Here is a 26,523-nt window from a genome sequence, read left to right as displayed (position 1 = left end):
GACTTGACTTGAGTCTGTCAGGCAGCCTCGTGGTCAGGCTGTTCAGGTTTGAATCCTGGCTCCGACCCTCACGAGCTTGTGACTGTGGGCAAGTGACTTAACCTCTCTATGCCTCAGTCACCTCGTCTGTGAAGCGGGGATAATGACAGCATCTGCCTCACTGGATTGTGAAGATAAAATGAGTTAAAATACATAAAGCGCTAAGAACAATGCCTGGACGTGACGCGTACAACTACCAATACTCCTACTGTCATCACCACCATCACCTGCATTACAAGCCCCTCCGGGATCAGGGCTCTATGTGCCAGTTATGAGTTCACTGCCTCTCAGCTCCAAATCTATGCCTCACTGCCTGCTTTGCAAACATTTAGCTGGGCCCTTTAAAAAATTCTCCTTTGTCGGTAGAGGGAGCGGGGGACTTTCTAAGACGAGGCGGTTTCCTTCCTTGTTCCAGTGTGCTCTCAGCAGGCTCCTAAGGGGATGGCTTCCCTAGACCCTGCCCCCCAGAGCACACACAGCTGCTGCAGTGCCCAGCTCGCGGAGCACCTGTGGTTTCCCAATTCCCAGCTCTTGCAAGTGGGGCTGGTTTCCCCAGTGCTCGGCTTCCGTGGCTTCTGCTGAACCAGGATGCCTCACACACAGCTTCCCCAGTGTCTGGCTCCTGCTGTGTGGACGGCTCCTCCTGCACAAGCCTCTGCAGCACGCACAGCTGCTCCAGCACCTGCATGTCAGCGGCTCCCAGGAGCCAACAGTTTCCCTGCAAACTCCTTCAAGCCCTTCGTTAGCAGGCTGCCTCTGGTGAGACAACTCTCCATGAAGAGTCTTCTTTGGAACCCTGGAAGGTGGGTCCCAGAAAGTTCCAGGTAGACGCCTGCCGGCAGGTGCACTGGTGCGGGACTCAGCGCTCCAGACAGCATCGTCATACCCTCTTCAAGGAGGTCTGCATCTTAGCCTGGGGGCAGAGGGTTGCAGATCTTAGCCCTGTGGGTGGTGGCTAAGTTCTCTTTACTTCTTCCTGGTGGATCCTCCATTACTCCAATCCTTTGTTGTAATGAATAATTCTTTGTATTATGCTATCTGTGTTCAAGTTACTTGCTTGGGTTCTGTCTCCTGATTAGACCTTGACTGAAACACTCTCTGCCCTCATCTCCTTGCCCTTATTGGAAACCATCCGGTACCCTCAGCCTTCTTTTTGTTTCATGCTCTCCAAGTGGGTTCTTGTCTTAAGATACTTTTTTTCATTTTCCAGAATGTCCTGAAAGGCCCCCAAGCCTTCACATGGCTGGTTCCTGTGAGTCACTTTCCAGAGTTTGCAACCTGCAGTTTTCCAACCCAGGCCCTACAAACCTCAGTCACCATCCAGCACATGGGCCTGTTTCACTTTCTTCACAGCACTTATCACTGCAGAGATTCTCTTATTCTTTCTTCCACCTCCTTCCCTACTTAAATGCAAGTTCTGTGACAGCAAAGACCGTGTTTGTATTGTTTACTACTAGAGCCCCAGGGAACAGTTGTCAGATATGAAAGCACTTGATAGAGAGTTGTATTAAAAAGATGAGAAGGAAGAATAAGAAAGGTTTAAAAGGAGGAATCTGGTTCCCAGCCATTTAATGCTCCTGATCTAATGAATTGCTTCCATTACCCATTCTCCCAGTCAACTGCTGCCTCAAATCCTGGAAGCACCACTGTCTGTTACTTCCCACACTCATAGATTATTTTCTTTAAATTTGTCCTTCCTTCTACTCTCTCTTCTCCTGTAGTTTCATCATTCTCCATACATTGGTCCTGTCTCTATGAACTCAGGACTTTATTAGCTCAATCGCCTCCTTACTGGCCTCTCTAATTCCAAGTTCCTTCTCTTTTTCAATCTATTCTGAATAGCATTGACAACGAGTTTTTCTAAAACACTGCTTTTCATTGAGCCCTTCCCCTCTTCTTTACAGACCAGTCGTTACTTGTTTGATCCAGCCTAAACGTATTTGTCTCCCTTCTAAGGCCCCCCTATGCTGGCTCTGTGCTGCGTGACAAGCTGCACTGCCCATCAAGGCACAACAACCCTTCTGCCTGTTCACACTGGTTCTTCCTGGCCCCATGAATGAGTCAGGCTGCCCCCTTCCCAGAGCCCACTCACAGGGGCTCTCCCCACTGAGATTCTGGAAGGGGGCAGCTCAAACTCTCTGCCCTACATTGGCAACCATGGGATCACTTGATAATCTCCTTCTCTCACCTCCCCTACTCCAGAAAACATCTGAAACTTTTTAATATAAACCTATGTTGTCTTTTCCTCATCTTATCACAAGAAATGCATAAGCTCCTTAGTTCTCTGAGGCTTCAGGTAAGGTATTGAACAAGTAGTGGGGAACGATGAATGATGAACAACTGATAGCCTCCTGGTTAAGGATCGATGTGAGTTCTCGGACCTGGAGAACCTGCCTTGGGGTAGTCCAAGACCCTGTTCCCCTAGCAGGCTCTAAGAGACTCATCTGACCCAAAGCACAGTCTTTCTCATTATTCATATATAAAATCTAACATGACACACATTGCATGTACCTCGTATAAAAATTTTTCTTTGGAAAAAAAACAGAAGTGAGAATTTTTCACAAAGGTTTTTGTTCTGTTTAAAGGTCCTCCTCCTGTCTGTTTTCATCCTGTGTATGTTTTGTATTTTCCTTCTTTTGAAAGTGTTAAGAAAAAAGACTTTCTTTGGGAAGAGCTACATCTTTCCACACACTTCCACCCCTGGAAACAAGGACCCGAGGAAAGAACACAGGTGCCTGTTAGGTAAATGGTGTCAGTCCCATCAGTTCAATAATTGAAGGCTCTTGAACAAAGAGAAATTAATTTTTAAATTTGCCATATAACAAAAAAAGGTGGAAAACAACAAAATGCCCTTCAGTGAAATATGGTTAAGCAAATTGTAATATGTGTACTTATTGAATGTTAATTACTATTAAAACTGTGGTTATAATTGTCATGTAGTAACACAGAAAAAAATATTTTTGACAAACCACCTGGTTGAAAAAAAAAAGGTATTTCCAGAATCAGTATATGCAATTAATTATAACTGTTGTGAGTCTTGGGAGATCTTGGGGGTGGTATAAGCTAAGTATGAGGAAGAAAATAAAAATGTCAGCACAGAATGGGTCACAAACAGAGCTCAGCAAAGTTGAAATCTAAAGAGGATTCTGGCTCCCAGCTCTTTAGGACTTGACCCCTTTCTGATTAAATGGACTGCTGGGCTTACACTACAATATGTGGGTTCTATTTCCTATTCTCAGGAAGTTTTACATTCACAAGTCATCTTGGCAGGTGTAGAACAGCATGTGTAGTACTGCACCTTTCGTCTAAGGGAGGATATAAATATATATGGCTATGTCATTAAAAAGCAGTGGAAGTTTGAATTAAAATGGTTTCCTGTAGGAGAAAGTCAGGAAAAGGCTGAAGAGAGGGAAAGACAGCTCTACTTTTCTGATTGCACCTTGTTTTGTACATTTAACTTTGAACCATAAAGTTTGTGTTATATATTTGTTTGTGTTGCTAAAAGAAGCAACCACTAAAATAAAAGGCAAAATAATAGAGGCTAGCCTACTGTGCATTGAGCTAACCATGCATTGAGTTGATGGTTGAACTACACCAAGGGGAATTAATTAAAGTGACTTTAAACCTCTGTAATTTAACTGTGCATCCCTGGTGGGATATATCCTAAGGACAAAAAGAACTGCAAAGAAATCTTAGGTTGTTTTCAGTTATCATATTAATAAAAATGTCAGTATTATTATTCTGAAACCATACATAAAATGGATATACCAAATATAATATAATATATATACACACGTATATATAGTCAGATATACTACATACATTTAATCAAATATACTTCATAATAGAGATAGATAAATATATAGATAGGTATAGAATTCTTTTAATGATATAAGGAATAAAATTTTTCAGCATAAGAGAAAAGAAATACCAGTATAAAATCAAAGAAGTAAAACTATGTAACCCTAAATTTGAACTGGAAATAACAGTGTGAATCTGTGATATACTTTGTCTGAAAAAAAAGCCTAGCTCTGTCTACTGAAAAGTTCAAAAATAATGATAATCCAGTAGCTGTGGGCACCCCCAGGGTCCAGTCTGTGGTCTCTTAAGTATCATTTCCTACTAAAATAATAAGAGCTCCTTGCAGAAAATGCTGATTCTAGATCTGGGCCATGAAATGTGCAAGATGAGCCTGAAATATCTTGTTCCATCAGAAAACAAGGAAGCATTTAGGTTGATGTTAAAAGATTCAGGGGCCAATTTGAACGGGATCTCCGCCAAAGATGGGAAAATTTGAAAAAGAACACTTTCTGCAAAGAATTGAAACATAACAAATATGTTAAAAATCCATGACTTCATAATGCTACATGCACACACACACACTCTTCTTGTTCACCTTCAGAGGATTCTAGAAAACCAATTATTATTCTGAAACAGGTGCATAAAGAGAAAGAATCAAACATTTCTTTCTTTTGTAAGTCATAACTCAGGACAATTAAACAGATGTTGAAGGAAATTTTGTTTTTAAACTTTGAGACATTTACTTACTTTCTCACATCAACCAATCATGGATTATTATGCGTGAAACTGAGTGTCTGTATCTTTCATCTCTTCAGGAAAGCAGCACTACTGAGTGCCTATGACATTCTATGGAGAATTTTAATCTTTGGTCATAGCATTAAGAGCTCCCGGTTTCACAAACCCACGGACCCTCTTTGAAATAACCTGAAGAAATTTCTTTTCTTATAGAAGAATTTTATGTAAAAAAATGATGACTGTGATGGAATTAGAATATTACTATTTCACAATCCACTAATGAAATAATAAGTCTAGTCAATAATCACCAATTTAGGTATAAAAAGCTGATGGAAAATCTGATACAAAGAGGGCAGGGCTCCCAGTCTGGAACTCAACAACCAATCTCAACACCACAGGACAGAAAGAACAGATAATATTGGCTTCCTTATGTAGAAAGTAACAACGCTATCAATGAAGCACTGTGACAATAAAATCAGAGCTCAGTGTAATCACATCTATAGATCTAACTACCAGTTTATAGGAAATACATGGGAAAAAGAAACAACATGTCGATGACCACAAGGGCACAAGTAGCCAAACTCCGTAGGACAAAAATACTGGTTAATTCAACAACAAGAAAGTGAAGTAAAACGAGTAGGAACCTGTAGGTTAAAGAGCCCTGACACATTTCTTTTTTTTCTTTTTTTTTTTTTTTTTTGTGGTATGCGGGCCTCCCCCTGCTGCGGCCTCTCCCGTTGCGGAGCACAGGCTCCGGAGCGCAGGCCCAGCGGCCACGGCCCACGGGCCCAGCCGTTCCGCGGCATGCGGGATCCCCCCAGACCGGGGCGCGAACCCGGCTCCCCTGCATCGGCAGGCGGATGCGCAACCACTGCGCCACCAGGGAAGCCCCCCCTGACACATTTCTTGATGTGAATAAGCCACCTGTCAACATAAAATTATGAGCCAATTTGGGAAAATTGGATATCTGATGATATTAAGAAAGTCTTGTTAATGTTTTTAGGTGTGATAATGGTATTACGGTTATTTTTTTTTAAGTCTTTATCTTTTTGAAGATATGTGTTGACATATTCATGGGTTAAATAAAATGAGATTCACTTCAAAATATTCTTGTGGGGGGCAGGGTGGATGTGGTAGGCTGAATAACGGCTCCCCAAAGATGTCCATGTCCTAATCTTCAGGACGCGTGAATGTTACCTTATATGGCAAAGGGGACTTTACAGATATAATTAAGTTAAGGATTTGGGGATGGGGAGATTACCCTGGATTTTCTGGTCAGCCCAATGACATCATCCAATGGTCTTTGTGAGAGGGAGGGAGAAGGGTCAGAATCAGAGGAGAAGGTGATGCAGAAGCAGAGATTGGAGTGATGTGCTCTGAAGATGGAGAAAGAGGCCACGAGCCAAGGATTACAGCTGGCCACTAGCAGCTGAAGAAGGTAATGAAGCAGATCCTGCCCTGGAGCCTCCAGAAGGAAGCAGCCCTGCCAACACCTTGACTGTAGCCCAGTGAGACCCACATCAGACTTCTGGACTCCAGAACTGGAAGACAGTAGACTTGTGTTGTTCCAAGTTGTTCACGGCTATCTGTTTCAGCAGTGATAGGAAACTAGTACAGTGGGGAAGTGGAGGGGAGTACAGCTGAAATCAGTTCAGCCATGTACTGAAAATTGTTGAATTGGTGAGATGTGCACATGGGGGTTCGTTATAAGTTCTCTAGTTTTGCACGTGTTTGAAAAATTCCACAATAATTTGGATTTTTTAAAATAACGTCTTACTAAGGGAATTTAAATCAAAAAGTTCATTCTTAAGACACAATTTTCAAGTTTCATACCTCTGTCCCACACCCAACTCCAGAACGCTGTGGTAACGTTAGTCTTGGAGAACGAGGCGCTGAGGGAGTTTGAGACAGACAGATTATACACCCACAGAGTAGTCCCTGGGGCACCCGAGGGAAGGTGCTTGATCTCTGCCAGGCTCAGCCCCCTTATATATTCAGATAATAACAGAGCCTAAGGCTCACTGGGTGGTTGGGAGGCTTCAGTGAAATAATCCATTTAAAGTGTTTCGTGGATTACCTGCATACAATATCTCTTAATAAGGGTCAGCTATTGATATATATCATCATTGCATGTCATTCCTACAAACATTTGAAGAATGTCTCCAGTCAGTCTCAATCCTAATTACCACAATCCTCTAAAATGTACCTGTGAGAAAAGACACATGCACCCCAATATTCATTGCAGCACTATTAACAATAGCCAAGACATGGAAGCAACCTAAATGTCCATCGACAGATGAATGGATAAAGAAGATGTGGTATACATACACAATCGAATATTACTCAGCCATAAAAAAGAATGAAATAATGCCATTTGCAGCAACATGGATGGACCAAGAGATTATCCTACTAAGCAAAGTAAATCAGAAAGAGAAAGACAAATATCATACGATATCAGTTATATGTGGGATCTAAAATATGACACAAATGAACGTATCTACGAAACAGAAACAGACTCACAGACATTGAGAACAGACTTGTGGTTGCCAAGGGGGAGGAGAGGCTGGGGGAGGGAAGGATTGGGGAGTTGGGATTAGCAGATGCAAACTATTATCTATAAGATGGATAAACAACTAGGTCCTACTGTAGGGCACAGGGAACTATATTCAATATCCTGTGATAAACCATAATGGAAAAGAATATGAAAAAGGAATATATATATGTATAACTGAGTCACTTTGCTGTACAGCAGAAATTAACACAACATTGTAAATCACCTATACTTCAATAAAATTTAAAAAACAAAAAAGAAGCACCCCTCAAAGGCCCTGCTGGGTGATGAATGAGAGCTACAAAGTTATCTTTTGAGGCTTAGCATATAATGCAAGCACAGAAAATTCTTCCAGCTCAAGAAATGGCATCTTTACATTAGCAGCCACAGAAGGAAAAAACCGCTTTCCTCCCTGAGGTGTGTGTGATCAAGGATTTAGAACCCACCCTGGGGTGAGCTCCCTGATAGAAGGGGACACGGCACAGCACAGAGAGAGTCTGCAGCTCATCGCTTGCTGCGTTGCAGCTAATGTTTGCACAGCTGTTGTATGACTCAGGGTGGCTGGGAGGGAGGGATGCGGGGTCGGGGGGTAAGGAGGAGAAAAGGAGCAAAAATGAGTCACAGACAATGTTGTGTGTAATATTTCACCTAACCCACATTTGCCAAGGCTGCTGCAGACCTGTCACCTCATTTTACGCGAGCTAAGGGCACTGAGCAGAGTCTTAAAAATGACTGCACACTGAAAGTGAGCATCGGAGAAATTCCAGGAGGAGCTCTACTTCTATTAATCATGCGTCTGAAGCTAACAGGTTCATCCCATGTTAGCAAATTAAACTATCACACAATCTTGACAATGCTTCCTTGAATCGTTAAAAGTCTTCTCATTTTAATTAAGGACAAATTGGATATCTACCTGCTGGGGTTTCCATTGATACAGCAATTAATTTTTCTTTAAGATTTCTCAACTCCCTGCCAAAATGCATCAAAAACACTCAAGCTATATGGTTTCTCTTGAGCTTGTAAAAGTCATCTTAGTTTGGACATTCCGTACTGATTAGTCGTAATTGCCTTTTAAGAATGTGACAGGCCCCTTGAAACAGGCATACCGTGAAGCACACTGGCATATCTGGGGGACAAGGGCACACGGGCCCCCAGAGCACAGTGGACAGAACATCCACCCGACGGCCTCCCCAAGTTCAGGTTTACATAGTAATTGCAATGGAATGGCTTTCCACCACCTAAACCAAGCGGAGTAAAGAAAGAGGAATCACTGGGCATCTTGCCAAGCCTCAGGCCTCCTTAAATATTGGTTGATTTCCTAATTGATCTCAGTGGAGAGAATGAGCATATCATTGCTTTAAAACACACACTTTGGGATGAACCGGACAAACCACAGGGGAGTCTGTTCGCAGAGCCTTCTGTTTTAATAGTCAATCTCCTATTTGCTATTAGACAAAATCACGGCCATCTTTTTTATTTTTCAGTCCATCTTTTCAGAACAGCCCCACGTCTGATGAAGGGTTGAAATATCAGTGACAGAAAATGATGCCAGAGGACCAAGACCTTTGGTCCACACTTTTAGTTCTGATGCTGCAGTCAAAAATCCGTCTTCTCACGTACAGATGACCAACAGGTACATAAAGAGATGCTCAATATCACTAATTATTGGAGAAATGCAAATCAAAACTGCAGTGAGGTGTCACCTCACACTGGTCAGAAAGTCTACAAACAATAAATGCTGGAGAGGGCGTGGAGAAAAGGGAGCCCTCCTACACTGTTGGTGGGAATGTAAATTGATACAGCCACTACGGAGAACAGTATGGAGGTTGCTTACTGGAGTTACCATATGACTCAGCAATCCCACTCCTGGGCATATATCTGGACAAAATTATAATTCAAAAAGGTACCTGCACCCCTATGTTCATAGCAGCACTATTTACAATAGCCAAGACATGGAAGCAACCTAAATGCCATAGACAGATGAATGGATAAAGAAGATGTGGTATGGATATGCGATGAATCCTACTCAGCCATAAAAAAGAATGAAATCATGCTATTTGCAGCAACATGGATGGACTTAGAGATGATCATATTAAGTGAAGTAAGTCAGACAGAGAAAGAAAAATATCATATGATATCACTTACATGTGGAATCTAAAAAAAAAGGATACAAATGAACTTATTTACAAAACAGAAATAGACTAACAGACATAGAAAACAAACATATAGTTACCAAAGGGGAAAGTGGGGGAGGGATAAATCAGGAATTTGGGATTAACAGATACACACTACTATATATAAAATAGATAATCAACAAGGACCTACTGTATAGCACAGGGAACTATAGTCAATATCTTGTAATAATCTATAATGGAAAAGAATCTGAAAATGAATATATATATATATTAATATATATAGCCATATATATATATATAACTAAATCAATTTGCTATACACCTGAAACTAACACATTGTAAATCAACTATGTTTCAATTTTAAAATAAATAAATAAATAAATTTTTTCTTAAAAATCTGTCTTCTCCTGTGCCAACCACGTGGCTCATGCTACCTGTATTCTTCCCATCACACATCGGGAAGAAGGGCTCTCCCCTCTCTGAAGCCCCTCACCAGACAAACCCAAAGGGTTTCTGGCTAATCCTTCCTCTTCTTTCCTTCTGCCACCCTCTTCTCTAGAGCAACATTTTTACTCTCTCAAAGGAAAATATCAGAGGGAGAGAAGCAAATATATTGGAGTTACTTTCTCCCCAAAATGCGCTCTCTCTCTGAGCTCCACGGACGGTCAAGAGGAAGGGCTTTGGGCTTCCCTGGTGGCGCAGTGGTTGAGAGTCTGCCTGCCGATGCGGGGGACGCGGGTTCGTGCCCCGGTCCGGGGAGATCCCACGGGCCGCGGAGCGGCAACACTCACCTTCACAAACGCCTCATTTCGGGCTTCCCTGGCGGCGCAGTGGTTGAGAGTCCGCCTGCCGATGCGGGGGACGCGGGTTCGTGCCCCGGTCCGGGAAGATCCCACGTGCCGCGGAGCGGCTGGGCCCGTGAGCCGTGGCCGCTGAGCCTGCGCGTCCGGAGCCTGTGCTCCGCCACGGGAGAGGCCACAGCAGTGAGAGGCCCACGTACCGAAAAAAAAAAAAAAAGATGAATGGCTTTGAAGCTCCGTGAATTGCAGAAGAGATAATAAATTCCTCCCAGCGCCTGAGCTCTGGAGCCTGGCGCCCAGAACTTTCTTGCTCTCAAACATCCCCCCAAACCAGCCAGGTTGCTTCTAAAGTCAGTAGAGTGTTGGAAGGATCCTAGCCCTTTGGTCACAGAAACCGTGGGAGGCTCTAACCCTCAGCCATTAACAAGAACTCAATTTCCTCACCTCTCTCCCTTTCCAGCCTCTGCAGGAGGTGCTAACAGCTGGCCAAAGGGCAAGCAGAGGAAAAAGCTAAGAGTTTAAATAATCAACCAGGTTTCGCAGCCCTTCAGTGGAGGCTCCAAGCTCCAAGCAAACATCTCTTCTCTCCCCATACTTTCACCAGGAGGATAAGAGATTCTCTTCTCGTTTTATAAAATAAGGATTTTTTGAAATGTAGATATTTTGATTTCATAATTTTCATGGTGCCATAGCTTCTACTAAGGTAATAACAGCTAGCATTTATTAAGTTCTTTTTGTATACGGAAACATTCTTTATCTTTGCTCTATTATTGGTCTATTTTAATTGGCCACACATGAGCCAGACAATTTGACTCCAGAGCCTGCACTTTATCTAAATGTCTCAGGTTCTCCACATTCATCAGGAAAGAGATTGTTTGTTTGAGGGGTTTTTTTTAATGGTAAAAACTTAGGAGGAGGGAGACCCTTCATCTTAATTCCCCTGTCTGGGCCCTGCTTCTCAGCATCCCTAGAAAGGAAGAGTGGACTCCATGCCCTCTTTGTGGACCGGACATAAAGGCCGGGTGGGATTCAGCAGGTGACAGCTTCTTTTCCTGCCCTGAAGGAAAGACTTGCCTAGTTGGGGCAGTTGCAGGGGTTCTAGAGGCAAGAGCTCGACTCTCTCTTTCTGAAAAACTACATGTAGGCTTCTCTAAATGGACTGAAATGTTCTGGAAACTATACTCGTCATTAACTGAACATTTCAGGGGAAAAAGTTATTTCTGAGTAAAAATTCATTACTAGAGTTCTTAGAGAATGGAAAGTATTGTAGTGAACTGTAGTGCAAATGCAGACCTCCAAAGTTTATTATAAATTCTACCATTCACATAAACTGTTTCAAACATTACTTAGTTTTATATACATATCAGTCATACTTAATGTCTAGAATAGTAAACGGCTGTGGTGGTGACTCTAATCCCCATACAAATGTTACCAATATTTTCCCTACCCTTGTTTTTCCTTCTTTTTTCCCTACTTTTTAAATTCATGCCATCTTCTTGTATTTTAAGTATTACTTTTCTGTAAGTATGTATTTTTATATGTTTAACCATTATTATTTTAAGTATACTGAAGGATTTTCTGTTATAAGATGAAATAAGATTAAAAATTAAATGTGAACAATCAACGGTTACATATTAATGATTATGTAGACCTTTGTAGAATTAACTGCTTTAAGATTTCTTATCAGTCTGAATTTCAAAATAGTATGGTATTTTAGATCCTTGTTTCCCCTGGAAAATTAGACAGTATAGCCAAATTGCTTCAATATTCAAAAGCGGGCAAATCTAACACGAATATTTTCACAAAGGCTTTCGTGTGTATGATGTGTAGGATCCATTTATGCAGTTTTAGAAGGAAATGTGGGCTTGCTACAAAAGATCAGCAATGGGGCTTCCCTGGTGGCGCAGTGATTGGGAGTCCGCCTGCCGATGCGGGGGACGCGGGTTCGTGCCCCGGTCCGGGAAGATGCCACATGCCGCGGAGCGGCTGGGCCCGTGAGCCATGGCCACTGCGCCTGCGCGTCCGGAGCCTGTGCTCCGCAACGGGAGAGGCCACAGCGGTGAGAGGCCCGCGTACCGAAAAAAAAAAAAAAAAAAAAAAAAAGATCAGCAATGGATGAAGTCACAGTATCTCCTGGGTGGAAGGACTGAGCCCTGAGTGGGCAATTGAGGTGAGAAGGCAGAACAGGGACATAAAAGGAAAATTCATGTCCCAAGACAGTGCGATCAGAGGGCAGGCGAGAAGCAGACGGGAGACAGGACAGGAGCCAGAGGACAGAGGAGTCCCTGTGGGCTATACCTCCCTCCTCAACAGAGTCTGAAAGGACAGACAGGAGTCAACCCAGTAGAGAGACGGCTTATCGGGAGGGGATGAAAAGGGGTGATGTACTTCCAGCCTCTGCATCCCAAACGTCCCCTTCTGCTAATGAGAGAGACAGAGACAGAGAGAGATAGAGACAGAAAGAGCTAGAGAGACAGAGAGAGCTAGAGAGACAGAAAGACAGAGAGACAGAAAGACAGAGATACAGAGAGACAGAGTGACAGAGACAGAGAGACAGAAAGAGATAGAGAGACAGAAAGAGCGACAGAGAGAAAGACAGAGTGTGTGCCCAGGGCCCGGCCTGGGGCTGCGCAGAGAGGGCCTCTCCTCCCGGGCCACCCAGCGCCTCCGCCGCGGGGGTGGGTGTCCCAGCTGAATCCTCCCAAGGTCTCCACGATTACACTTTACGGGGAAACCCGGCAGAGCGCCAGCCTCCGTCCGCACCAGTGACAGCGGTCACCTCGGAGCGATAGCGCGGATCTTAGCGGGTGAAAACACACTTAGCGTCACCCCTACGGCAACCTTCCAGGCAGAGGTTTGCCCGTCTGAACGGAAACGGCCCCTCGAGGGGACCCTGCGATGGGAGAGTCAGGACCATCTTCACCGCGGAGACGGCAGCGGGGGTCTGGGAGCTCCAGCCGCCTTTGACTGCGGACTGAGCGCACTGGCCTTGTGCAACTTCAAAGCCCCGTCTGGGGGCAGAAGTGGCTCTTTTGAGATGATGGGCTTTTAATGATCACCCTTGACCCTGTCAGCTCGGTGACTGAATCTACAGGAGAGACAGAGACAGGGAGGCAGAGAGATAGAGAGACACAGAGAGAGATAGAAAGACAGAGATAGAGACAGAGAGACAGAGATAGACAGAAAGAGAAAGAGACAGAGAGACAGAAAGAAAGAGATAGAGACAGAGAGACAGAGAGAGATAGAGAGATAGAGAGACAGGGGGAGAGACACAGAGAGACAGAGAGAGCTAGCACAAATGCAAATAGCTCCCAGGTGAGAACAGAGGTGAACGTGGGAGGGTCACGTCACGCCGAACAGAGGAGGGAAAAGAAAGAAGCTGAGAATCTGCCTTTCTGAGATGCAGAGGAAGAAAAAACGGGGCTGAGGCTGTGAAGACGGGTGAGCGAGGCCCTGGCTCCCAGAGAAGCCGTGGTGTCTGGGGAGGTACTAATGTGTCTGACTTGTGCCTCCTATGAGGCGAGAAGGGACGCCTGGGTCAGCAGCAAAACAATACAATAAAAGTGCGAAAAACAGAAGCAGGGGTCCGCCCGCGCCTGGTCACTTATCTCCTGGCTGTCATTTCTTATAGTCACTTCCCCCAGCAGCTTTCGAAATAAGGTCAATATGGGTTGAAAATGGATTGTTCCAGGTGCACCGAAAAGTCGAAATCGCTTTGCAGAATTCAGAATAAAGAACATTCTATATGGGTTCCCAAAGAATTCTAGGCATTGTTAAACTCCTGTTGGGAAGCTGGTGAGCAGCCTCCAGCCTGCCGGGAAGCACACAGCTCGGTCAAGTTTGGAATGTACTCCCGGGAGAAGCAGCCTCCCGGGCTTTCAGCTATGATGCTTTTCAGGGCCGCACACCTGAACAAGCAAGGCTCGTGATTTCTGGCCTGAAGTTACCAATAGCTCCACACTGTAAATGCCTCCCCCCTTGCCTTTTGTAACTCTGCCCGTTCCTTCTTCATGTCTCTGCCTCTTTCATCTTCTTTGTGTATGAGTGCCAACTCTTCTGTTAACCAATGAACTCCTTTTTTTTCCTTTGTGGACGTGAAGACAAAGACGGCTGCTGCCTAGGCTGGTCATACGCTGAATGTGACATCCGATTCAGTAATCGGAAAATAAGCGAGTGTTAATGTCAGCACTGTCTCATCAGTGAGAAAATTACAACCATGCACTCTGATTTTTGTTTCACAAATTGTATGCATGTACTACTGTACACATATAAAGCAGGTTCAAGGACAAACCTTAAATGAGTGAAGTGAAAAAGTAAAACAGAAATTCTAAAATGTTCTTCCCACATCCTAGTGGACCGTCTCGTAGGCAGCTGCCTTGGAAACAAGTGTTCCAGGGACCCCATCTTCAGCCCTAATTCCCATCTTCCTGAGATCGTGGGCAGTTGGTCATCAACAGTTGCTTTTAGCCGTGACTGACCGGCTCCAGGAGCCTTGGGTGCGGGGACAGACCTTGACCTCTGAGGCACACCGTGGGTAGCACTGCTCCCACTCTAGACGGCATGTCCTCTGGGCAGAGAAACGGTGCCTTCGTCTCTTGATGTCGTCCACATGCCAACTTAGAGAGAAGGTCAGGACAGCATTGCCCAACAAGTACTCTCAACTCCAGGAAGCTGGGTGCCTCTCAGGCCTCGCTGGCTTCTGGGCTGAAGGCAAAGCCGTCCAGACAGACCAGCTGGGAAGGTGATGGTGCCTAGGCAGCAGCCACCGCGGCTCTCCCTCCCTGCTTACACCCCGCTGGCCACTGTGCAGTGAGTTCCCTGAGCTACCATTGCCTGGCAGGCTGTCCATATTGAAACTGCAAGATAATGAGAAACTAAACATTAATTAAAAAAAAAAAAAAAGAACCAAATCACCTTTAGAAAAATATATGTCTCTAAGTAAATTTCAGGTAAGACCAATGAGTTTTTAATAGTTCCCTTGAAAGCTAAGAAGACCGCTGAGAAAGTCTCTAACTATTTCTACAGTCAAAACAGACTTTAATGATTTTTCTGTTTTCTTTTCTGATTATGAAAGTATGATGCACATTCCAAAAAATAAAAATAAAACTCACTTGAGAAATACAGAAGCGCACAAAGAAACAAAAATCACCTATAATCCACTAAACTGTTCCTACAGTTTGTGGCAGTTTTTATGTTTAACCTTAGAAAAAATGCTAGAAAAAAAAAAGAGAAATTTTCCCATCAGTCGTGCATACAAGAGACTCTGTGAGTTTAAATGGAGCCTTAGGGTGGAGGGCTTGGTGCCCCTGAGCCAGAGACGTGAGCTGGCCATTAGACAGTAATAAATTTCTCCTGTACAGTGGTTAGATACAAGATATAACATAGGATCAGTAAAAAATGTAACCCATCTACAAGACTTTTGAATATTCCTTTTGCCTCTTTGAGAAAAATGGCTACCAGAGAATACGAATACTTGAGAAAATAAATACCACATCTTCTATATACAATGGAATATTACTCAGCCATAAAAAAGAATGAAATTCTGCCGTTTGCAAAATGTATAGCCCTGGGGGGTATTATGCTTAGTGATATAAGTCAGACAGAGAAAGACAAATACCGTATGTTTTCACTTTTATGTGGAATCTAAAAAATAAAACAAATGAACAAATATAACCAACAAATAATAATAACTGAAAAAACAGAAATTCAAGCAAGGTTCAGCTGTAAGGAAAAATGAGCAAGGCCAAAATATCATGCTTAAGTACTACCTCCGGAAACAATAAACCTCGGGAATAAGAAGAAGTGGAGAAAGCTCTTTAAGAGTAGATTTTTTTCTCCCTTTTGTATTATATCCCACTAAGATTTGATGTCAAGACAAATGGATTTCTGGAGCATTACATCTTCTTAGGCTGCCTTGACTTTATTTATTTTTTTTGCGGTACACGGGCCTCTCGCTGTTGTGGCCTCTTCCGTCGTGGAGCACGGGCTCCGGACGCACAGGCTCAGCGGCCATGGCTCACGGGCCCAGCCGCTCCACGGCATGTGGGATCCTCCCGGACCGGGGCACGAACCCGCGCCCCCCGCATCGGCAGGCGGACTCCCAACCACTGTGCCACCAGGGAAGCCCGAGATACTTTTAAGTACATCAAATATTTGGCAGCCTTAACATTGTTTGATAGCAAATAAAATCATGGTTTTAAAAAAACCTTTTTAACGTTTTTACAAACATTCAAACTTAGAGGGAAATTTCCTTTTTTAAATAACTCAGATTATTAAAAGGCAAATCTTTGTTTACTCTATACTAGAAGCCCCTATTTAATATTTGCCCACTTTTTGGTTCCGTACTGTGCAGGAGATCCTTCTGAGCTGCTGAGAGCATCAGTTACTTCCTAATTTCTAATTCATTTGACTTTTTTGATAGAGAGGGAGACATTGAACCCACCCCAGTTTGTCTCAGTACTTGAGTCTCCAGGTCTCAACAAAGATATTGTTGTCATTTAGATTTGTCTCCAAAATCATGACTGGCCAGATCCAAATCTCGCTGTGGCACTGATGATCAAGTGTGTCCTCAGCAACTTTCTAAGCAGAAATAAGCATTTTATTCAGTTCTCAGCAACTCTCCTTCTAAACCCCCGTAAGGCCCAGAGATGCTCCAGAAAGTGCAAATAAAGAACAAAGATTTTCATCGGCACCTATCACCTTGCCTTCGTCAACATCTTGCAGTATTCATTGAGCAGCCACCTGCCAACCACCGAGGGTTAAAAACTGTTTTTGTGTTTTAAGACGTTGATCCTCTTGAAAAGAAACATGACTGAGGCAGGATTGTGCCACCATCACGCTTCAGGCCTGCTGGGGAGGGCAGTTCTGTCCCAGGAAGGAGAGCCGGACACTCACCACGCTTCCGCCGCCTCCAGGCTGGCCTCCCGCTCCAAGGCAGCAATAACCCCCCTGCATGCACCTCAGGGCGCAGCAGTTCCCAGCCTCTGTCTGCCCTTCTGCCCACGGCCCAGGGGTTACAGAACCTGCTGCCTTCTCTCCTCTCTATTTGGGTGGTTCCAGCACAGCAGTTCAAACCCATCTGAGCCAGACCTCCTCACAGCTTGAAACAGCAATGGAAAGAGCCCTCAGGAAGTAGGCTGGAGGATGGGCCAGCCACCATCCTGGTCCCCGGAGACTGTTGACGGATCCCAAGTAATGAACGTACGTGAGTCATGCATCCACATGGCTGGAGAGCTGATGGAAATGAGACCAGGCTGTCTACAGATTGGCTGCATTCATTCAGTCATCTATTCAATCATTCATTCAGCAAATATTGTTTGTCACCTACACTGTTCAGACCTATCAAATCACTGAGGATACATCCTGAACAAGACAGACATGATCTTCCACACCTGACATGAAGCACTCTGAAAGCAAGAAGAATAATTCAATGCAAGCACATGACTCAGTCCTGGGGAGTCATGGAAGGCTTCAAAGAGGAGACGTCTAAAACTTGAAGGATGCACGAGGCTTAGACACACGGAGGGCTGGTCGGGGCTGAGCTGGGAGAGGCCCCCAGGGGCACATGCCAAGGGAGAGGTGAAAGCCCGCACATCCACGCACGGGACAGCGCGCCGTGGGGAAGGACACTGGCCCGTCTCAGGCCGTAGCATCGGACCTACTGAAGATTGCTCCAGATCGCTAAACATTGGGTTGCACCGTAAGAGAGTGCCATTTTTCTAGGTCGAAATGGTCCGATATCAGTAATTTCACATGGTTCAACCTAATGCTTCCCAGAACAATAATCCCCTGACCATCTTCCCTTCTAAATGAGTTTCTCTCTAGAAAAAAAAAAACCACAGTGGCATTGAGAAACATACGAGAACCAGTGGGACCGGAGCAGGGCGGTGACGGGTGGTGATGGTGGATTCCGAAGGACCCACGGAGGCCACGTGGAAGAACGCATGAGCTGCAGTGGGACGTTTAGGCTTTATCCTTCCGATGATGGGGATACACAACGACCAGATGTGCGTTTTAAGATGCTCACTCGAGATCACCTGGAGAATGGAATGGAAAGGGCAACACCGGACACAGAAAAATGTAAAAAGCAGCCCTCACGGTCATTCGGCGAGAGAAGACAGACCCACCCTAGCGTGGTGAACGCAGGTGGGCTGGAGGATGCTTCCGGGGGCCTGAGTGGCAGGACTACAGACGGACTCCAAGGGGGAGATGAGGCAAAGGGCAGTGAACGTGAGTCCTGGTACCACACAGGCGCCAGGTGGGAGGACCTCCACAGGTAGGGGAGGGGCCATTCCCTGGACTGCATACACAGCACAGCGAGCTGCCTTGGAGGGAAAAGGATGAGTTCTGGGCATGACTGGTCAGCCAGTCCCGACGATCAGGACAGCAAACACCAGAAGCAGCAGGAGGTGAAGGGAACGAAGGTTTGCTGACAGCTGACTAGGAGAGTGCTTTATATACAGTGGATAATGAAAGGCACACACACCTGGAAGGTAGGTACCCACCCTTCTGTTTTACAGATCAAGAAATGGAAGGTGAATGCTTACCTGAGCTTAGGTAGCTGGTAAGTGATAGAGTTGCTATTTAAAGGGGCACTTCTCTACCTATACCCACGTCTTACAGCTCCAACCTGCCACCCGCTCACCCAACAGAACGCAGGGTGTGTGGGATGCTTACGGCTAAAAAACAGTAAGCAGAGTTAAGATCAAGAGGGATATGCAGAAACCTGCCCCGGCAGAACACACAGTAGAGGAGGACACCAGACTCAGGGCAGCGCACCTGACCCAGCTGAGTGCCCTACTTTCTAAGGAGGAGAGACATTTCCTTAGAGGATGCCTCTTACCTGCAAGCCCTCTCACCCCCATACCTGCTACAGACCACCTTCGTTGAGGTTCCTCCCCCCATCTAGGGCACAGGGGTCGGGGCAATGCCAGTCAGTGGTTGGAAGAACTTGCTTTCCAAGCATTAGAATCAACCCTGCAGCACCTCACTTGCCCTGTAGAGCAGAGCTCAGCTAGGCGGCCCTCCTTAACATCTCTTAAGGGAGAAGCAGTATTTTAGCCGATGGCATTATCCTGGCAGACAAAGGTTTAAGGCATAGCCTGTTTAAAGAGTTATTTAACAATTTCCAAGATAGTAGCAAAACATTTTCCATAGAGCTAAATGAGTCCCAGGGAGGAAAGCACATATTACATTTTCCTACTTGTTTCCTTAATTAGGAACAGATCCCGGTGGCTCTGGGATTTATTTTCATGAGTACACATCCACAGAAACCAGAAACGTCTTGACACGATGCAGCATCCCTAATGTTTCTCAAATCTGAATTCCTAATTGGGTTTTAAAAAAAAAAGGCACAAGAATTTTTCACACTTGTTTTGATTCAGGATTCAAAACAGAATCTAAGATGTGCATTTTTATATTGTTCTAAAACACAGATAAGCTGGGTCAAAATCCGTAACATCCACTTCAGACATTTAAAAGAAGAGAAAGACAGACCAAGGCATGAATTCTGAATTTAACATACCAAGGAAGATTCTTCTTCTTCTTAGGAAACGTGAAAACAATCTTGTGATCGCCCCGGACACTTTTCAACATGTTAATCTACTTACTTTTTACGAAAAGAGAAAAGCTCTGGGAGATGTTTGTATGGCACCTGCTTCTGTTACAGGATTCAAAGGACCCCTTTTTGTGTGTTTTTCTTTGTTAATTTATTGCAGGAATTGGCTAGCCTTTTTCTTTGCTTTCACCAAATTCTGTTATCATAAAGAATCCAGACGTGCCATGGAGTCTGTAATGAAGAAGTTACCATCCCTACCTGTGCAGGTTATCCTCAAGCATTTCCATGTACTTCATAGTATTCGCCTTCACGCTGGTTTCTGCAAAACAAAAATCCAAACTTGATGCAACTGGAGTCAGAGATTGAACAAAACCCAGAACTGCTCAACTAAAAGCCAAAACCCAAAGGATCGCAGTTGAGCCGCTAGTAATGATAACATCCTATGTTTGGAAAACACTCGAATCTATTGGACGGCTTGCCTGGAGGGATGCTTTGGAAGGGGTCTGAGGCCTCCAGGCACTGCCGGAGTCGGAGCCGGGGATTGAGGGTATGATGCCTTTCACTACGTGCTTTCAAAGGCAGCTTATCCGGTGTCTGGCATGGATCCTCTTGTGCTCTGCGCCCCTCACCTTTTCCACCTGGTAGCCAAAGGCTTGGCTGTAGAGTTTGGGAAAGAGTGAGAGACAGATGAACACCCCATCCTGTGGTTTAACCAGAGAACCTCACCAATGGTACCTGAGGATTACAGACCCTTCCGCTGAAAAACAAACAGGAACCTGATCCAGCCAGTGAGCTGACATCAACTGCTCAGCTCCCAAAGCTGTGAGATCAGCTTCTACTAGAGGTAAACTCAGTGCCTCATAACCACCAAACACTGAAGGAATAGATGATCTTATGGCCCAGTGGGTCAAAGAGGCACTCTGCTAATGTAAAAGAGATTTGGTACCTTTGGAGCAAGCTCTTGACACCCTCCGTTTCCTCCTCCTCTGAGGGGTGAAAGTGCCTTGGTCTCCAGGTGATCCCCGAACGAGATGTGACTAGCAGCCCCAGAAGAGCGGCTGGCAGAGATGCCTCTGGAGGATGGTGGCGGTAACCTATTGATGTCGTTCCCTTTCTGTCCTCACTGGTATTACGGCCACTGTGATATTTACCATTATTTTTATTCCAACCTTAATTCTCAAAGGTAATTTGTGCTGAAGGGCTCATGAACACTCAAAAGTTGGGGTACATGGAAAGCATGCTGCCTGACTCTCAGCCCTGAGTGTCCGCCTGGGGGACACTCAGGACCCCACTTTGGTCAACATGTATGCGCGGGGTGAGGGACAGGGGCTGTATTGGAAACTGGAAAAAGTACCTTGAAATTCCTCATCAAGAAACCAAATATTCCCAGGAACTAGTACTTTGTTGATCCCATTTTGGGAAACACTGCTCTAAGAATATAAAAGCCAAATTGATGACCTTTCCGATGGGGGAAAACACACCTTATCAATGAATCAGTAAGACTATTATTAAAAGGCTTAAACTGATTATTCTGCTTCAGTTGGAGTCACATGAAGTTATTTAATAAGGCATTGCAGTCAATTTTCAAGAATAACTAAGCTACTCTTAATCCACACTCTCAGACCACTCTGTTTTGTTTTCATCAGAACATTTACCATTACCTGTTTTTTTTGTTTGTTTGTTTATATGCTTGTTATTGTCTATTTATTCCCACTACAAGGTAAGCTCCATAAGAACTGGGATCCTGTCTTACTCAATGCTGTATCTCTAGTACTTTGAATAGCATTTGTTTGTACTAGTTTCTCAACAAATGTTGATAGAATACTTGAATAAATCTAGTACTTCTCTCTTTGTTAAAAAAAAAAAAAAGAAAGAAAAGAGGGGCTTCCCTGGTGGCGCAGTGGTTGCGCGTCCGCCTGCCGATGCAGGGGAACCGGGTTCGCTCCCCGGTGTGGGAGGATCCCACATGCCGCGGAGCGGCTGGGCCCGTGAGCCATGGCCGCTGAGCCTGCGCGTCCGGAGCCTGTGCTCCAAAACGGGAGAGGCCACAACAGAGGGAGGCCCGCGTACCGCAAAAAAAAAAAAAAAGAAACCAAATATTGAGATGGAAATGACAACAAAAGTTCTGGCTAATTCGTTGATGATAGTTAAAACAGAGATACATACAGTGAAAGGAACTGTTTAAGTTGATCTCTTGTTGACTTGTGCTTGCCTAAGCTACAAGTTAAGGTGTGCTAAGTTTTTTTCTCGAAATAAATCAGTTAAGTATGTGTTGCCAGTTCCTACTATGAGTCAGGTCGTGTGCCAGCACGGGGATTTAGTCATGGTGATGTGGTTCTTCAGGACAGAGATCTCACTGGTTCACCTGGAATAAGTACTGCAAATTCAGAATATCCCAACCAGACATGCTCTGTTTCACATGCTATATGCATTGATGTGGCACACACTGTTCTAAGCCCTGGGTATAAACCAGTGAGCAGGGTCAATAAAGATTCCTGCCTATGCAGTGCTTCGTTCTGGAGGGGCAGGTAATAAAGAGGAAATATAAAGTTCCATAGACTACTAGGGGGGTGATAAGTATTACAAATCAAGAGAAGGGAATCAGAGTGGGGCTGCAGAGTGGTCAGGGTAGGCTTCCCTGAGAAGGTGACATTGATTAAAAGCAAGGAGATGGCGGGGAGAGCATGTAAGCAGCACGCCGGGAAGGGCAGAGACGCACAAGGGCCAGCCAGGGCGGGAGTCTGCCTGAGTGTCTCACCAACATGGGGCCAGAGCAGAACGTTCCCTGGGGAGAAGGGATGAGGGCAGACAAACAGCTCAGGTCCAATCACGCAGGCCACTGCAGCAGACCCTATTTCCAAACACGGCCACGGTAATATCGCTGGCCCCATACACTCTTCCAGAACTTGGCCACGGTCCATCAAACAGGGAAACCCATTTCCCTCCACTTGAACCTGAACAGGCTAGGACTGTTCCCCCAGCTGTGTGTGGCAGGAAGGATGCCGTTTAACTTCTGAGGCCAGGGTCCAGCTCCTGCCTGGCTCCTCCTCCGGGGAACCCAGCCGCCATGCTGTGAGGAAGCCCAAGCCACACGAGAGGCCGTGCGGAGCTGTTCTGGCTCCCGGCAGCCGGGGCAAAGGGCTCAGCCTATGGCCCGCATTTTTTTTGGCCACAACATTTTATTCAGTTAAGCAGGCTCACGGAGCAAGAGAGAAACGCCAGCTGCAGGGGGCAGCTCCTGCAGATCCATGCCCTGCATCCCCTCAGAGAAGGAGGTGGGGTCCTGGGGACAGCTCCCTCCATCCATCTGTCCCTCCATCCAGAGTCCCAGGGAGTGGGTGCCCCCGGGCAGGGAGTAGTTACTGGGAGGTAGGGTAGGAAGAGGGTGGCTGGCTCCCTGCCGCTCCCAGAAGAGTCAGCCCTGCCATGGCTGCTGCTGGGCCTCCACTAGACCCCGGGCGGGGCTGTGGACCCAGAAGCCCCAGCACGCGGCTGGGGACAGGGGGGAGCCAGTGTTGGAAGCACACGCCACCAGGAATTGCTTTTTAAAAAGTATAAAGTGTTTTGGAAAAAAAAAGGAAAAAAATCTCTATAAAAATTTCTTCACATATAAAATCCTGAAGAAGGTGCAAGGTAAGACCCAGTGCTAGGAGCGTGCTCAGATACGCAGAGTGTGTGTGTGTGTCTGTGGGTGTGTGTGTGTGTGTGTGTGCGCAGACGTGTGAGTGAGCGAGCTTTCAGATGACTTGGGCCTTTCAGTTTGAGGGACCCGGACATCATGGAAGAGAGACAAGCCATCCCTGCTGCTCCCTGTCGAAACCCCTGACTCACAGAATTTGTGCACATGATAAATGGCTGTAAGTCATTAAGTTGGGGGGATAAGTAGTTCTACAGCTGTAGCAACTGGAAAGCCATCTCGGGATTTGGGGTGCTCTGAGTGAAATGGGAAAGCACTGCATAAGAAGGGCAAGAAATTGGCTCGTGGCTGCTGTGTTGAGACCAGACTGTAGGAGTTGCTGAGGTGACGGGGACTGAGACCAGAGCATCAGCAGGAGGCGGCGATAAGAGGCAGATTCTAGGTACACTTTAAAAAACAGAAACAACAGGAGTTCCTGACGGACTGGATTTGCATGTGTGAAAAAGAGCCATGTCAAGAATGACTACAAGGTTTTTGTCCTGAGCCACTGAAATAAAAACAGAGTCGCCATCAACCGAGAAGGGAAGATAGCGGTGAAACCCGTTTGGGGAGACAAGCAGGAGTTCAATTTTGGATTGAAATTTGCTAAGAAAGTAGAACTCTAATGTTCCCCCCCCCCGGCAAAAAAAAAGATAAATACGTGAAGTGATGGATGTGTTAATTAACCTGATGAGGGGAAACTCTTTCACCACATATATCAAACATCACAATCACGTTGTACACTTTATCTCACAACGCTATTTGTCAATTATACCTCAATAAAGCTGGAGAAAATAAAAGCAATTGAAAAACTTTTAAAAAGAGTCCAATTTTGGATACGATAAATCTAGGTTTATTAGCCATCCAGCAGGACTGGCAAGTATAGAGTTGGATATAGGAGTCTAGAGAAGGTCTGGACTGCAGATGGACACTCAGAAGACCCTGGCGACTGAAGCAAGGTGACGAGATGTCATCATGCAGAGAGTTAGAGTAACTTAAGAAGCCCTTGGTGATCCCATATAACTATGATTATATTGTGATGGCACCTTTAATACAAGGGACAAAAATTCATAGCACTCCCTTGAGGACAAGACAGCCATATTCTCATGTTTAAGATAATCCAGAGGTACACCCTAAGAATGATTTTTTTAAGAAATCGGACACTAAATACTTGAGTCACCTAAGCACTTGATGCTCCAGTTAGCGACCTGCTAGACCCACACAGGAGCATCTTGTCCACTGGCCCAGAGGCTGCCGTCTGCAGAGGATGCTGTGTTGATTGCCTTCCCTGGATCCTGACTCGTCTCCCAGGCCAGCCTTGCTCACATATTCCTGGGTTGACGCACAACCTTCCAGAGAGACCCAGACCAAGCATCCTGATGTGGAAAAGGCAGGAACACTTCCCCTCCTCCCCACGTGCTAAGAGAATCTGATATCCAGAATCGGGCCAAAATATCAGAATGGAGTTCATATAGTTTTATGAATCCAATTAAACAAGAACTGATTGATCATTAGATGCAGTAAACCTGCGAAAACATTTATGGGAGTGCATGGCACAGACACAAGTCAACGTTACAGGAATGGAAGCTGCGTCCTACTTCATGCAAGACACTACGCTAGGCACTATTAAGTATAATAGAGATACGGCCTCAAGGAGCCCAGAGGGCGCTGTAGGGCCAGACGCTAACATTGATTTCTCCTGGGAGTGCATAGCAGCGTTTTCCATAAGTCTTCATCATAAGTGATAATCCAAAAATATCCCTATGAGTCTAATGAAAAAAAAAAAATTACCAAGCTACCCAGCAATATCCTTTTCAGGATAAACTAGGAAGATAGGAGAAAGTTAAGTAGAAGCAGGTCTAACTAGGTTTCATTGCATTAGATCCTTTGTTTGCATAATAAAAGGACAGCAGTATTTGTCATGATAATAGTACAGGGAATGAGTAACACCCAGGCAGCCTTGCCTTCAGATTGAATGGAGCAGTGGTTCCAAAGAACTTCAGCCCCACCACCCTCAATTTAATAAGGCAGCATCACGAGATCGGTACAATATGATCTCAAATTTGAAAATGGAAGCCGAAGGGACCTCATCAGTTTAGCATCAATCACAAATTTTGTCTAACATTAGCCATTTTATTGACGTTTTTCTAAAATAACCTAAGTACCAAGTGAGGTCTGACCTCGTTTTATGAAAATAAGTCAGCAGATTTCAAAGGTAGATTTAGACAAGATGAACACCCATTAGTGAAATCTTCCAGAAGGAAGATGTGAAAGACAAAGGAGAGATTTTGGAATTCTGAGAAACTTTTGAACATCTGAAGTATTATTCTTCTGCTTGAGTTAATGGAAGGACTTCTGTTTACCTGGGTAATTAAACCACAGGAGGAGATGAAGTACTAAAGTAGCACTAACAAAGAGCCAGGTAGGGCAAAAACATGGAAAAAATGGACTTGCAGTTGGATTGTGTTCATAGGTGGGATGGAACAAGACTGTATGACCTTGAAATCTGTCAGAATCTGTTCTAGGAGGTGCCACACAACTCAAATTTTACACTGAAGATGGAAATACCAGCCTGAACCCTTGCTGGTACCAAAGTGATCTTGACTGTCACACTGGAAACCCAAGATGCAGAAATACTTGATATCAAGTTAATGACATCAATCTAGTTAACATTTTATTGAGCACTTCCTACGTGTCAGGTACTGTTCAAAACATCTGCTCTAAATGCCACACAATAATAGTACCTATGAAGCAGTTATTATTATTATCCCCATTTTGCAGTTAGAAAAACAAAGGGGCAGTGAGGATCTTTAGCTCACACCGCTAGTGAGGACGGTCCCAGAGCTCACTGTTATAGAACACGACCTCAATTTTAAATAATAGGAGCAAGGACATGCACACTGAATAAATGCATGTGAAACTGCAGCTGCCAGCAAAATGAAGCAGGTGTTCAAAGACAATAAATTCAGGAGAGGCCAAAGACTGCTGTAAAAAGTCAGAGTTACAAAGAGCACTGACAATTACAAAACAGCCACCAACAAATGGAAACCTAATAGCTTGTAAACTGTGGGGAAGAATACTGCTAACGTATCAGCATAAAATACATTACCATCGTGTCACATATTTATATCATATATCTGCTAACATATCAGCATAAAATACATTACCATTGTGTCATATATTTATATCATATATCTGCTAACATATCAGTATAAAATACATTACCATTG

The 26,523-nt window shown here is 44.8% G+C and overlaps 1 protein-coding gene and 1 non-coding gene across 2 annotated transcripts in view; both read right to left on the bottom strand.

Moving 5' to 3' along the window:
- DISC1 (DISC1 scaffold protein) overlaps positions 1–26,523 on the bottom strand; it is a 365,311-nt gene that overhangs the window by 50,487 nt on the left and 288,301 nt on the right. The window contains exon 10 of the mRNA XM_024117085.2: positions 19,876–19,936. Coding sequence (XP_023972853.1) covers positions 19,876–19,936 — 61 coding nt within the window. The remainder of the gene's footprint in view (positions 1–19,875; positions 19,937–26,523) is intronic.
- Positions 4,640–4,766, bottom strand: LOC112062507 (small nucleolar RNA SNORA25). Its single transcript, XR_002890765.1, has one exon. It is a non-coding gene; the product is annotated as a small nucleolar RNA SNORA25 (small nucleolar RNA).

This window comes from Physeter macrocephalus, chromosome 20, assembly GCF_002837175.3.
Source record: "Physeter macrocephalus isolate SW-GA chromosome 20, ASM283717v5, whole genome shotgun sequence".
In the NCBI taxonomy this organism is placed as follows: domain Eukaryota; kingdom Metazoa; phylum Chordata; class Mammalia; order Artiodactyla; family Physeteridae; genus Physeter; species Physeter macrocephalus.
Note: the sequence above shows the minus strand (reverse complement) of the source record. Positions and strands in the feature narration are given on the sequence as shown.